General features: G+C 39.9%; 2 protein-coding genes across 6 annotated transcripts in view; both read right to left on the minus strand.

The window, feature by feature from the left end:
* Positions 1 to 1,970, minus strand: part of vps50 (VPS50 subunit of EARP/GARPII complex) — a 77,960-nt gene extending 75,990 nt beyond the window's left edge. For all 4 annotated transcript variants that reach the window (XM_026299892.1, XM_026299889.1, XM_026299891.1 and 1 more), the window contains exons 1-2: positions 1,830 to 1,970; positions 1,246 to 1,314 (exon numbers count right to left, since the gene is read on the minus strand). In XM_026299892.1, coding sequence (XP_026155677.1) covers positions 1,246 to 1,314; positions 1,830 to 1,865 — 105 coding nt within the window. In that variant the 5' untranslated portion in view covers positions 1,866 to 1,970. The remainder of the gene's footprint in view (positions 1 to 1,245; positions 1,315 to 1,829) is intronic.
* A 2,026-nt stretch (positions 1,971 to 3,996) lies between these two features.
* hepacam2 (HEPACAM family member 2) lies at positions 3,997 to 12,478 on the minus strand. 2 transcript variants are annotated; one of them, XM_026301022.2, is made up of 10 exons: positions 12,176 to 12,478; positions 10,023 to 10,197; positions 8,809 to 9,165; positions 8,426 to 8,713; positions 6,840 to 7,139; positions 5,979 to 6,104; positions 5,661 to 5,682; positions 5,530 to 5,564; positions 5,106 to 5,179; positions 3,997 to 5,001 (listed from the first exon to the last, which is right to left on the minus strand). In XM_026301022.2, the coding sequence occupies exons 2-10, from the start codon at positions 10,033 to 10,035 to the stop codon at positions 4,891 to 4,893; spliced, it is 1,326 nt and encodes a 441-aa protein (XP_026156807.1). In that variant the 5' UTR covers positions 10,036 to 10,197; positions 12,176 to 12,478; the 3' UTR covers positions 3,997 to 4,890. The 2 variants fall into 2 exon arrangements, with proteins under 2 accessions (XP_026156807.1, XP_026156806.1); XM_026301021.2 differs by lacking the exon at positions 10,023 to 10,197 and having other exon boundaries at positions 12,176 to 12,475.
* Between the last annotated feature and the right edge of the window lie 2,090 nt (positions 12,479 to 14,568).

The following is a 14,568-nucleotide window of genomic DNA, read 5'->3' on the forward strand; positions in this document are numbered from 1 at the left end:
TATTTAAGATCACTGTTATGAATGAGCTTTTCAAAGAGGTGGCCTATGTTTATGACAGAGCTTTGACATGTACAGCAAATTATTTTATTTTTAATTCTTTAAAATTTTAGATGAATTGCCAAAAAGAGACTTCCCGTTTAGTCTTATCTTCCGCAGTATTTTTGAACCTGAGTAGCTAACCATCTAATGGTAAAGCAGCAAAGCACATCTGCTTTGAAAATCCCATTCATGTAAAGTATAAGGGTTCAGAGCAAACTAGGATGACAAAACAATTACAAGAAAAATAAATAAATATATAAAGGAGGCCTTTAGAAAGAAAGAAATTAAATGTCTGGTTGAATAGGCCTGGCAGATATCACCCTGCACTACGAACAGAGAGTTGGTCTCCTTCCAGTTTGTACTCAGCAACATTAATCTAATAAACCATTACAACAAGGCAAAGTCAAAGCAAAGCCAGGAAGCGGAGGTGCACTAAAGTGAAAGTAAGTAAATGACCGTACTTTATATTGAGTCACGCTGCTGCTTTGCTGTGTATGCTCTCAACAAATTTAATTTGCACAAGTGGATAATGACAAATGCTTCCTGTGACTAAGCATGACTGATTACATTTTCAAAAGCTGCCAAACCAAAAGGCTAAAATACTGTCGCAGCAGACCATATTTCACACTCTTGGTGTTAGAACTAATGAAGTGTGTCCTTAACTGTAAATAGGAGCCTTCAGTGCCTTAACACTACTATCGAGGAAAACCTGTAAATGTGAAGTAATTCAAATCAACAGATGCTGCGTACAAGATGTGACACAGTAAATGTCCTGGAAATTTTAGTTCAGTTGCTTTTATTTGATTCTTTTCTGACATATTAAACCTTGTTATGTCGCTACTATTCACATATTTGCCCTAGAGTTTGACTGAACTTATCTTCTTCATATAACATACAGAGTCAAGCTGTCAATGTAATTTATACACAAATGCAGCGTACGAGATGACACTGAGCTCAGATTTTGCTGTTTTGTAAAAGAATAGCAGCTTTTTTTCCAGTTGCCAACAGGAAGTCACAATGCACATACAGTAAACCAGAAAAACATGATAGGGCAGGTGGCTACTGATAATTATCTGAAAACATCATTAATCGTGGTGGAATATAGTCAGTTTTTGTACAATGGCACACTGATTTTCGACAATATTCCATACATACTATATGTAACAGACATCACATTGAAAATAACAGTCTTGTCATAAAGCTTACCTTGCTCGGGATCCTTAGATTCTCCACAGGACTTAGGTCTGCCATGCTCTCCTGGGGGCTTTTCAGGCCCTGTCAAAATAAAAGCCACTATTAATCTTCAGAAGACCACTAACTTCAGTTAACGTTTACTTCTGTTCCTCTTCTAACACACAATGCCATTCATAAGCACACTGCTGTACTGCCTGCAGCACAAAAGTGGAACCGACAGGCAGATTTCTGAAAGCGATATGCTCTGTTGTGTCCAATGGTGAAACAATGTGTCTAACATTACTGGGGTGCAAACTGAGAACTTCCCTAACCGCCCAGTCATCACTGTTGTGCTTGTCTAAATGATGAAATCAGACAACTAGGGCGTGAATATACTTGCATATACGTATATATTTTCTTCATGTGACGTAAATGTGTTGTAGACGGTAAAAACGTGCCTGGTACACCGCCTAAATATGCACTTTAATGAGCTACACGAAGAGCTGTCAAATTAGCCACTTAGCGTAGCTAGCTGTTATGCTAGCTGCCTAACGTTTACAGCTGTCAGAGACAAAGTAGACAAAGTAAGTGTGTTTGTGTAGACCTGCTGTGCTCACCTGCCGGGTCATAAGAGACTTGATCTTCTGCATCATAAAATCCTTCTCGCGTCAACAGACAAACAAATGAATGAAGTTACAGTTTTGTTTTGTTATCACTGATGCGCCTCCATCGCTACGACAGGGAAGCCATAGTTGAACGTCACGTGGCTGTCACGGAAGGAACTAGGAGAGCATCCTGGGAAATGTAGTCTTTATTAATAGGCGTAGGTGAAACGCTAAAGGTCAGAACATTATATGTGTAACGAGTGGAAATGTTCCGATTAAACTTAAATTATAAATTCTTCCGAATAAAAATAAACACTAAGGTAAAATGGGGTGTAAATGTTAATGTTAGAATACACGTGTTACTGTCATACACCACTGGATGGTAGTAATTTAACATTACAGAATACATTAGAATAGAAAATTGAACAGCAATGGTTACTTTGCCTTCCTGCAAATGTTGTTCTACTTTGTTCAGTCACTTGTAGCTCAGGTGAGTTATTTTGAGTGAGATAGATGAGACATCTCCTTTTGTCTCAACAGAAAAAGCATGGGTGCAAATAATAAACAATATGAGAACTAAATTTTATCTAACTTTTTTATCTGCATTCTCCTTTCATTTTATTTCAAGTTCATTTTCTATACTATTTGCTTTCTTTTATTTTAATTTTTGCCTATGTAATTGTGTTTTATTTCTGTAAAGCACTTTGAATTACTCTGTGTATGAATTGTGCTGTATAAATAAACTTGCCTAGCCTAGCTGACTTCAGGGTCCTGATATTGTGCATTGTGCTGGCTCGCTGTCACACTGTCATAGCTTACCGGGCCACTTGAACAGAACACAGCTATATTTAATGTTATGCTCCATGACTCTGTGCCATGTATTTCCATCTCTCACAAGCAATTAGACCTGGATCAGCATTCACCCCCGCTTTGTAATTGCCCCCTTAGGTGTTATTTCCAGCAGCAATTGGTTAAAAGCAGGCAGCATGCAGCCGACAGCAGGCAGTGTGAGCTGTAGTTCCTGGTTAATGATGCCTTGGGCTATTTCCCAGTCAAATGAAGGTGAGGTCACTCTCCTTGGGTGAATTTACTCCACTGTTGTTTGTTAGGCAGTCATCCACAGTGCGGAGCCTCCCTTAAAGCATACACTGAGACGGAACAGATGGCCACCCCTACCCGGAGATGCCACCACAAAGACACAGAACACTCATTTGGTCAGTTCATAGGCTATAATTAAACCCAGATTCAATAAAATGCTTGTTGTTATGCAGGGGAGTGTCAGACACTGACAACAGATTACCCTTAAAGAGTGAAAACATAGCAGAGTAATTATTTGTTTTGGTGGCATATACTCAGAATGTTGTAAAATAAGCAATACAGCATCGTGATTTATAATATAATGTATAATATAATTTATCTGTGAAAAGTGTTCAAACAATAGACCTAATCCACATTTTTGTGCTACAGTGTCATAAATTTGAAGAAAAAGCACTTTGCATAGGAGTGACATGATGGAGACAGCACAATGCTTTCTTAAGATGAATCATATCATAAAGAGGATTATTGACTTTGAGTGATACAATTGTTAAAGTGAGACTAAGTAACAGAAAACTGTGGTGGTCTAATTTATAATTTTTCTACATTTGACCTCTATTTTCTTAACAAAACATCTTAGTTATTCTCTCTTTCACACACACACACACACAAATGCAAGCAAACGGCCACACATTTTTATCTATTCGTGACAAGGTGTCAGCGGGAGCAGGTGGAGGGCACTCTGCCACATGCTGAACTATCCGTCTGTTGCTGCCTATCTCCATATCATGCCAGGTACACAGTATACCAATACAGCTAAAGCTGAGAGCAACAAACGCTATGCAGCAATTCTGAGACAGCAGAACAGCAAGCACAACTCATACACTTGTGAGAAGAGAGATGAGAGCCAGAACACCAGACAAAGCCTGAGTGTGAAGCAGCAGAACAACTGACAGCTTTGCTGGCTTCAATTAATATTTACAGGATCTGTGAGAAAATGTTCATTTCAAGCCTTGGTTGCTATTGCTATTCTGTGATAAAGGCATTCTGTATATAAAACTGATTTGTAATTTCAGAAAATATACAATAAAATACATTGTCTTTGGTTTCAGAAAGTGATTACATATGCAAAAATGACCCAAAATAGTAAACAGTTATATGTTTAATAAAGTACAAAACAATCACATAAATGCAAATTTTGCAATCATTTAAGAATTATTCATAATTTCCTTATTTCAGCTTTGTATTATATGCATCTTGAGCAGAAAGAAAATGCTACATTTGAGGAAACAGGGTTAAGAGCATATATAGGGATAAATAGATTTGAGCAAAACATAGAAATAATATTTATAAAGAATCTGCAGCATAGTCTATGGACAATATTTACATATAACCTAAACATGTTTCATACAAGAAAATGCATTCATTATAACACTTGTCTCTTTACAAAACAGGCTATATTTGAGGGAAATGTTAAATTAGAAAAATGTAGTTGAAAGGGCACATAAAACCTCAGTATTTAAAATTAAAATTTTGTTTTTAATAGTAATCTAGATGTAGGAATTTTGGATACCTTGACTTGGACTTTGATACCCTATAAGATCATATTAAAAATACTAACTTGCTTAATTTAATGTATCTACTGCACTTCTAAAAATGTCCAGTTTCCATGGCTCAACCTCTAGATAACTTTACCTGGACGACTGAGAATCTTCACAGACTTAATTTAATGTGACAACAGTGATTTTCATTTTTAAACGGAAAACGTTTCAACTACAGCTACACTTTCACATAAGACAAATTCAAGCCATACTTACATGTTCTCACAATAATATCAGCCAAAGTCATTTAACATCTGTCCATAACTCTGGACAACAGTGCAAACTCAGGTTGTGTACAAGTCTCCTCCATCCTTTGTGCAATAAAAAGGCCACCACAACCTGAAACAGGTTTTGGTGGTTCAGAGACTTAAGAGAATAAAGCTACGTGGAAGTCTTCAAGTGAACGGTACATTTCAACTCTCCGGCTGGAAGTTACTTTACTTTAGCAAACTGTGACTGGGTGTTTCAGGAACATGTCTGATCACATCATAGATGGTGGTGTGCATATCCTGAACTGACTCAAGGCGGGCCAGAGATCTGCATGATGCCTGCAGGACAGTGGCATAGCAAAATGAGTTCAGCTATTTGATTAAATGATACACCGGCTGGTATGATGATGTTGCCCACATCAAAGTACAACATAAAAAAATACCTGTGCAGATTCCATTTTCCCAGGTATGGAGACAAACTCGTAGATGCCGAAGTCTTCTGTTGCATCCTCATGACCTGTTCATACACAGATCACATTTAACATCAAATCCACACTATTACATAAAGGTTATCATATCCACAGTGTTACATAAAGGTTATCATTATTATCTATTCTCCTCTAATATGATGAATGATGTGACACCATAGAACCTGCTTTTCAGATGGAATCACCCTGACCTTCTTTACTTTTCTGTTTTGGGCGCCTCCTTTCTCAAACCTTTTTTTTTTTCCGTTCAATGGAAAACCAAAGCCCTGCCACCCTGACTCCCATTGTTGCCTATAATAATGCCTCACAACATATGATGTAATATGTATATATGTAAATATACTGCAGGCAGACAATCATGTGGGATGATGCAGCTCACCTGAACGATGAGGTCTTTTCTGTTCTGAAAGTGGTCTGCAAATACAGGCAAATAAATCCCATTAAAGTCTATACGTGGATCAAAGGCACAGTGATTCGTGCCTGTCAGATCTTCATATTCAAAGCACTTACCTGTTGTAAATGTTCATAAGTACTGTTGATAATGAAAAGAAAGAGACACATTGGAATAATTCTTCACAAACACAGACTTTTGCAACACGTTATTTACATTTATGATTAATTACACCATGGTGCAGCAAGCCGCCGGTGTGTTCTAACCTCAGGAAAAGGGGAACATTTAACAGTCATAATATTAAAATTTCAGTTATTCAGTCATCCGGATTTCAAACACGGAGCACATTAAACAGACGGCTGAGCCAACAGGGACTAACAAGTGCTACATGTAGAAAACCACTTATGCCTATGCAGCAGGAGAAGACATTATCTTACCTCTCTTAGGATGGCAGGTTCTCCTGAGGAAGAACAGCAGCATACAGGCAATGATGAACAAAGAACCGACAGTAATAGCCGCCAGTGGAGATACAGAGCTGCCCTCCTGGGTGTGCTTCTCTTGCCCTGTAAACAAACGCAGGACTGTGGGGCTCAACTTCTAATAACAGTGATGACTCCCATACCTTTCTAATCATCAGGTCAAAATTTTAGTTTAATACTTGAAATACTGTGGTTTATGACCTAGAATCTGCAAAGCATAAGAATGTTAGCATTGTCATTGCAAGCATGATACACTACTGAAGTTAATAGTTTAACGTGTGTAAGGACAGCATCATGGGGCAGCTAAGCTAACTGCAGACGCCAATCTTTAAAGGTTATTCATCAGAAGATTTGAAGTCTTAAACTGAATGATGTCATGACTTCAGTTGACTGAGTACCATTTTAAATCCTAGCTGGTATCAGCAGGAGCCATCAGTTCTCCAAGACAACATATCAATGCCACTTTCAGCACACAGAAACTCCACATGCTATAAAACTTAGTAAACAAATACAACAGCTGCTATCCTCTGTTTACTTTCCCAGTCACTGAACATTAATACAGGTCTCAGATGCTGGAGCCTAGCAACAGAGATATAACCTGGGCTTCATAATAGACATGAATATTTCATGCTATAATCATAACCTGGTTTCACTTCTCACCTGTTTGTGTGCACAATGCTTCACTTACATTATTGTATCTATGCAAATGTTTCCCAAGCTGACCAGCGTTCATCATTGTCAAACCACTTCTGCTTTCGACATGCAGTGTTTATCCCATAACCTGCCCACGCTCTGCTCCTTCTTCCACCCTCTACACACCTGTTCCTAAGCTGGCCACCACCAGCGTAAACTGGGCCTCATCCTGCTTCTGCGTCACGTTGTTGAAGGCACGGCACATGTACTCTTCAGCTTGGGCCAGTCTGTAGGAGAGAACCTCCAGGCGCGGGCCCTCAGTGATGACCTGGGTTGAATTGCGGCTTTTGGAGATCCAGACGTAGGTGTTAGGTGGGTTGGAGTCAGCCTGGCATTCAAAGAAAACCAACTCTCCAGGATTGATGGTGAACACCTCTCCTGTCCGCAGGCCCTGGACAGAGTTTACCTCCAAGTTGTAGGGGCCATCTGCAGGGGCCAACAATGGGTCAGGGAAACATGACAGTTTGCTGCTTGCAAAATAGTTTCTTCCTATGAGTTGTTTCATTCCAGTGCATTCTGGGGCAGCAGTGAGCTAAAGATTAGAGCTTTTAACTGTAAGTTCTGGGGAAACATGTGCCATCCTGTATTAGAGTGGGGTTGCCCTTGAACCAGGAACGTAATTTACCAAGCAATTCTAGTGTAGCTGTGTTGTGACCAAACATCAACGGCAGCCCCAGCAGCTTGCAGCTTGTATGAAATATTTTGCATAAAGTGAATCTCTCCTTGAATACTATTTGTTCTTTAAGGTGCATCAGCTCATTTTAAATGTACAGGATGTGTTTTATACTGGAAACACTCAAGTCATTGTCACCTGCACATTAACACAAAATGAACATGGTAAAACTGAAGGAACCATTTTAACTATCAGTAGGAGATTCTTGCTTGCTGCTACACAAACATGCTTTGTCTATGCAAACAAAAATGAAGACTTTGCTACTACACATACTAATGATGTCAGTGATCTGCACACACTGACTAAGGAAAATTTAAGATAGCTACAGACATCTCCCACAAAGAAATGTTCTTCACCCCTTTCATTGCATCCATCCAGAAACACAACTTTTGTGAAAATTAAAACACATTGAAATAAATTCATGGAGAGATTATTTGTAGGTTTCAGTTTTCCAAGACAATATATCCATGTATCTATGGCCTTTAGACTGGAACAGAAGAGCTCTGTAAGACAAATATGCTCCCATGCAAATATCATTCCATAACGGCTGCATATTTTCAGTTGTCAGCAAGCACATCTCACAGAAATTTGCATATGACCTGACAGAGTACTACCAGGACACCAGGGGAAAGAGGAAATCCAAAACAGATGAATTCTATGCACTGATATTGGTAGAGAGAGAACTGGAAGTGAAAGGAGAGAACTGGAAGTGAACCTCACAGGTCGGGCTATTGCAGTGTTAATAGATAATAGTGCTCAAAACGAAGTTTAAAAAGATCTATGTAAAAGCAATAACCTTTAAAGCATTAATGGATGCCTGTATTGTGTTCATTTAGTTTTATTCTGCCTAATTATCTGTCCCAAACAACTTGAAAATGAAATTCACATGATTCTCCCATAAGAGACATTTCAGTTTCAACTCAGAAAAGGTCAAATCAAAGGAAATCAACCACACTGCAAATGAAAATGACTGGAAAGTAGAAATAGTAATTATAGCTGGTCTTGATACACAGAAAGGGAAGAAAAAGTCAGAACTCACAGTACACATTGAGCTCCAGGGCCCTACTGTGCCGACTCTGGCTGACAGGGTTACTGGCCACACAGCAGTAAGTCCCCTTGTCCTCTTTTCTCACAGGACTGATCAACAGCGTTGAGCTGTCTTGGGAGAAGTAATATCTGTCACCAGGAACCAGTGCGACATTGTCCCTCAACCACCGAAACACAACTCTTGTTCCTCTTTCAACAGAACAAGTCCAGGTTACGTTCGCCTTGTCTTCGATAACTGCATAAGTAGGGTTCTTCTCAATGACTGGAGCGGAAACAGGGACTAAGGAAAACACAAAAAAAGCCTATAAATTTAGGTCTTGGTCACTGGTGTCAAACAGATCATCATGACATGATGCGTGATGGGTAAACACTCACCATCCACTGTCACGTGCACAGTTTTCTCCTCCTTGTTCAATTCTGTGTTATTAAGAAACTTTATGTTGAGGCTCAGGCGATAATCCCCTTCATCCTCCTGGTTTAATTTTGGAATTAGTAAAGAAAGATTTGGTCCTTTAAAGAGTATGCGGTTGCGGTACATCATGTCAATAATTGTAGTTTCTCTGGTAAATGACACCAACGTGATCCTGGTGCCGCTCGGACTGTTGTGGGACCAAGTTCCCTGCATCTCAACCTCGTCCAGTGAAAAGCGGCTCTCTACGGGCAGGAGCAGGGATTTCCCTTCAGTGGCATGCTGGACTAATGAAGAGATGTGGATGAACTCGGAGTTGACCTCTGTGTGGTGATGACAGGAGGGAGATACAAGAGGAAGGGAATGAAAGAGTTACACAATCATAGTACTTGTTAGATGAAAGGCATCAGATGGTAGCTCATAAATCATCAATGTTAAATATGATAAATGTGACAGACTTTGTGTGAAAAAAAAACCCTTTAGTGTTTCTTATAAAAAAAACAATACAAAACAGTTTTATGATTGTTAGCAGTTCTGCAGAAAATAAAATGATTTCGGCCACTTGAGGCCTGTGCAACAAATTATAATCATAACGCTGACGTAGCCTGTTATCACCTTAAAAAGCTGAAACAGTTAACCTGTTAGCGAACATTTGACTATCTACACATCCAGAAGACACAGACCAACAATAACAGTCAGGTTTCAGGCCACCTGGCATACACCCAATATTCGCTCTGCTGTTTTGTTTCCACCAACTCCTGAGAAAAACACCTGTCTTGTTATCTGCTAAATGCTCCACTATGATCAAAAGCTAGTTCATCATGTGTCTGCTGTTTGCAGGTATATTGAGTTTTTATAGCGTATTTTCACTTCCTGTTGCGTCTGAAAACGATGCAGGTGTATGCGGAGAGAGTTCATTCTCATTTACTGACATGCAACACTACAATGAAAATGCTCATGTGTTTGAGTTAGAATGTAAAATTGATTTTGCATGTATTTGCTGTATCGGGAAGTGCTTACTTATTTATATTGTTAACTTGAGTAGCTGGGAACACGAGTGACAATATGAGAGCAAAACATGACTCTCAACCCTGATCTGTTTTAACCGCCTCGTCTATATCCTAGTCCTCTAATAGTCTACGTCCTGAAACTGTAGTCAGTTAATATTGACCCAGCTTACCTCTCAGTGTCATTGCTGGCAGACGGGGGCGAGAGCTGTCTCTTTGATCCTGACTCGTCGCAAAATAAACACTTGGGCTGTCTGAAGTAACCAGATAACTGCTGATCTATTGCACCGTGGCTTCTGTTTAAGTTGTGGCCGGTTGCCAACTACCAGTTTATTCACTGGTAACTGTCTGAAAACAAAACCAAGAATCAAAATCCCATGGAAGGTGTTCTTGTTTGTTTTGTAGATATTGTCATTTTGTGGAGTTAAAAATAATAAAACATGTTCTCCCTGTAAGAGCTTATGTATGTGATTTTGTTGACTCTAAGCATCATAAATAGGTCATGGAATCTATTATATCTATCAGGGGTTGTTTTTTTGTTTTTTTTTTTGGCAGTTTCAGATTTCATGATCTGGAAATGTTTTGTCAGTTCAAAGTTAAAATGTGAGGTAGTGGACTGTGTTTTGATGCCAGGTTGAGTTAAGCAGCAGCAGCATGTGAGTAGGCAGTGCTTGCGTGAAACAAATTCGAATCTTTTTGTTCACAGCTATCTCCTTTAATTTCCCATTTTTATTCCTTTGATTTACTTCTGTCTATCTTCTCTGGAAATAATTGGAAAAAAGTCCTAAAATTTTTAATTTTAATTAAATGTATTTTAGCTGTCTCAAAAAAATGAAAAGGTTTTGGTGTGAAGATTTAGTTTTTTTCCTCTAAAGCCAAATTTTCCCTTCATATTTCTACATTTGCCTCTCATACCCAACCAGTCCACTTCTCGTCGTCTCCTCCTCGGGGATGTCCAGCTGGAGTCAGACAGGTCCCTGGTGACCGCTGACCACATTGTTCATCACGCTGGGTCTACTGTGCATCTGGTGTTATGTCCTAAATAATACAGACGCCCTCATGACATGCTACCACTCTTACAGGCCCGCAGGCCAGTTTCTGTGTGCGTGTGTGTGAGCGTGGGCTGGTATTACTCATGTTGTGGAGAAATAAGCCTGTTTATACAATCATGTTGTCTTCCTTTTGGGAGCAAGAAGCCAATCCCCAAAACAGAAGTCAGTCAATTTTAGATTAGTGATGCAAGTTGAAGTGTTGTCCCCTGAACTGATTGAAAAACACCGATGTTTGTGATGTGTGTCTGCGTCAGTGGCAGGAGTGCGCCTGTTTACATCAACTATGATCCAGTAAAAGGAGGAGTTCGCTGAGTCCACTCTTTCACTGCTGTGCCCAAACAATACATATATTGTTGCGGTGATAGAGAGGAAATTGCAGTGAAAATGGACTTTGAGGTGAGAAGAAATCTACACTTTAATTACCATGCACACACACACACCCACATTCAAACAACTGCGTGTGGAGACCCACAAGCACCCGCTTCTTATCACCCTCACAACCACCCAAGTTGTTTGGATACTAAATAAAGTCGCCTAGTCTGTACCTGAATGCCACCATCTTCGGTCCTCTGTCGGATAAAACAAAATAAGGCCCCTCAAGGAAGGTTGATGATGCAAACATTAAATTTGGGGATGGTGTGTGTTTGCAGGCCTTTTCTGTTGGATTTTCTCTGGTAATAGGAGAGATGCCGGTGCATGTCTGTTGTCACTGACTCACACAACTGCAACCTCGGTCACTTCTTCTTTCCATAGATTCTGTCCTTGTAGTTTTACTTACAACCAACAATAGCTAATTCTGTAAAGTCACACGGCGATGGCTATGAAAAGGATATGCAAAACAAACCAAGAGAGACACTAAGGAACATTTTTACATTTCATTGAAAAAGGCTGAGGACGGGCTAAGGTACTTCAGTACTGAATAATTTATGTTTTTACAATATATCTTTAAATTTTTTATGTATATCATGACATATGGTGATTGTCCTTGAATTCACTTCTCTAAAGATCTGTTTTTGTGTCTTTATATTTTGCAACCCAGTTTCATTACTGCTTCTCCAGTCTGAGTCCTTTAAGACAAAGGATTTCACAAGGTCTCAGTGAATATTTTGTTCCTGTGCACCACAAAAAAACTTCCTCTACTCACCCCTCGGCTTTACCCTGCCAACCAGGCAAACACAGCAACCACAGTAACAGCTACTGCATAGCTGCACCAACACAACATTGACAACTCAAGCACAACATCCCACCACGTCGCCTTAACACACAACACTCACCTGTTAGGACGAATAGAACAGAGCAGACGTAGAGCGCTGTTCTCCCTATGGCCTCCATGGCATCTTATCCTCTGGGGATATGTGGGACTTCTGACAGACAGGCAGGGAGTGAGGGATGTAGGAAAGAGGAGAGGACTGGAAGAGAAAGAGGTGGAGGTGGAGGAGGAGGAGGAGAGAAATGTGACTGGTTGTGGTGACAACATTTGCCAGGGAAATAAGAAGAGCTAGGTTTAGCCTGCATGTGCCCAGGCCCCTCCCATGTGACACCAAGAGGAAGAAGAGGTCCACCTGATAGAGACAGCACAGCATGGTCATCTTACACACACACACACACACACACACACACATACATGAATGAGCAAGAGAGACAGCTACCCTAAGGCTGAGGGTATCACTCAAAAGAAACTGGGACATAAAACTGTAAAAGGATAGCTGAGAGCAAAGTTGAAACAGTTTCTATACATTACAGTACACCAGCTGTCTGTTGCTCCAGGCTGTGAAACAAAGAGAATCAAAACAGCCAGTTTTTAAGTGATAACACTACACAGTCACAGAGCAGAGCTTTCAGTGGCCATAATAGGTTAGCACTCAGTGATTCTGTCTGTAATCATTTTATGTGTAGGAGATAAAATGACAGAAAGACAAAGAGACTGAGGAGAGGAATGTTACCCTGACACACGTATCACTGACCTTACGGACGCTTTCAGGCAGCAGATTCAAGATCAGAGAGATTTATGACAACAACATTTTCAGATTGTTTTCAGCCCTCGGGGAGACAGCGCAGGAAAAAAATGTTCAGAAAACTTAAAGTGTCAGAAGTTAATTCTTTTTTCTGGAAGTTGTTTGCATTGCCTCCAAACACCCTGACAGAGACTTTAGCGCCAATGTTTGTTTTACATTCAGGCCAAAGTCTCCAAAGAAGATTAACATTTTACTGAAAAACTATGGTCACACACAACAATTAATTAATACTGCATCAATACAGTGTTTATTCTTGGCACATACATTTTAAATCACATTTAACAAATTTAACTTCTGTGATGTTATTCAATTTTTAGAAATGTCAGAATTTTTTTTTTTAATTCAGTATTTATTTTTTTCTACCTCACTTCTGCTTTCTCTTGTACATTTTCTCTTCACCTTTAGGTGGGGCAAGTGCATCATCTATTAGGCAGTGTGCATGTGCAGCTAAAAACTGAGCAGTACATCAGGTTACACAGGCTTCAGATTTCATTTCTTATTGTGTGTAAGGACCATTTGTATTGACATGCTCTGACTTTACAGGACTCTATGGCAATGGTTCCCTACCTTTTTGGATTAGGACTCTTTAAATTCAAGCAATATCTGCTTACAATACCCTGACATATGTTGCATAGGTTTATGATTTTTTATGAACCTGTGTTTAGATTCTTTTTTCATTCATTTAAATAGTTTTAGAAGCCATGTGATGTATAAAGACCTTACTTCAGGCCAACATCTTTGAAACCACCTTTATTTAATTACTTAACTTGACCTGAAATTAAGTGGATTTTATTGATCTGGTCTGGTTAAGGTATAGTATGGTGTGGCCTCTATGGACTGTCCTTCCAAAACCAGGAGACAGCGGCTGAGTGACACACCCATACACACCACCTCAAATGGGGGCCCTCTTGCTGTGCTAAAACATGTCACATTTTCCATGTTCAGGCTCCCAGCCCATGTCTGCGACTATAGACGCATTTCACTGCAACTCTACCCCTCTTCTCTCTTTCCACTGCTTCTTACTCTTCAGCCTAATTCTCATTACATCTTATCCTTTCTTCCCCATTCTTGTGGTGCCAGATCATTTTGGTAAAATTAGGTTTGATGAATTACGCCCAACTAAACTCCTCCTCACTCTTTTTCATTTCACCTTTGCCCAACTCCTTTATGATCATTCTCCCCAGCCTCTCTATTTGTCATTTCCTTGCCTCGGTATCTCATTCTTATCCTTTCTGTTTCTTTAATTCCTCCTCGCCTCTAGCAGCCTTGGCCTCCAGCTGCAGACACAGCACACCAGCCCACATCAAGGCCACACTATTGGCACACGTGTGTGCATGTGTGTGTGCGTGTCTGGAGCAGTCGTTACAGTGGGGCCACATAGGGTGTAAGTGGCCTACTGTGATGTACTTTAGGCTCCCATACATATTTCTTTCTCAATCCACTTAAAATGTGGTAAAAATGGCGACTGTAGTGGACAGTGAAGTGCAGAATGCATGTTCCTGCATCACGAACACTCACATATATATAACTCCTATCCAAATAATACATATAGATAAATAGCAGCTCTCAGATCCTCACACACACAATTGATTAACGTGCAACCAAAACGAGAAGCGGGCTGATACAGTTGTGCCTTTGAGGTTGTTGATAAG

Source organism: Mastacembelus armatus, chromosome 11 (genome assembly GCF_900324485.2).
Source record: "Mastacembelus armatus chromosome 11, fMasArm1.2, whole genome shotgun sequence".
In the NCBI taxonomy this organism is placed as follows: domain Eukaryota; kingdom Metazoa; phylum Chordata; class Actinopteri; order Synbranchiformes; family Mastacembelidae; genus Mastacembelus; species Mastacembelus armatus.

Bases quoted from the DNA above. Each gene is read 5' to 3' on its own strand.
- hepacam2 (XM_026301021.2), bottom strand. From the start codon at position 12,233: ATGGAGGCCATAGGGAGAACAGCGCTCTACGTCTGCTCTGTTCTATTC. The intron at 8,714-8,808 runs GTGAGTGTTTAC...TGTTTTCCTTAG, and splicing joins TGTGCACGTGACAGTGGATG to TCCCTGTTTCCGCTCCAGTC. The intron at 5,683-5,978 runs GTAAGATAATGT...CATTATCAACAG, and splicing joins AACCTGCCATCCTAAGAGAG to TACTTATGAACATTTACAAC.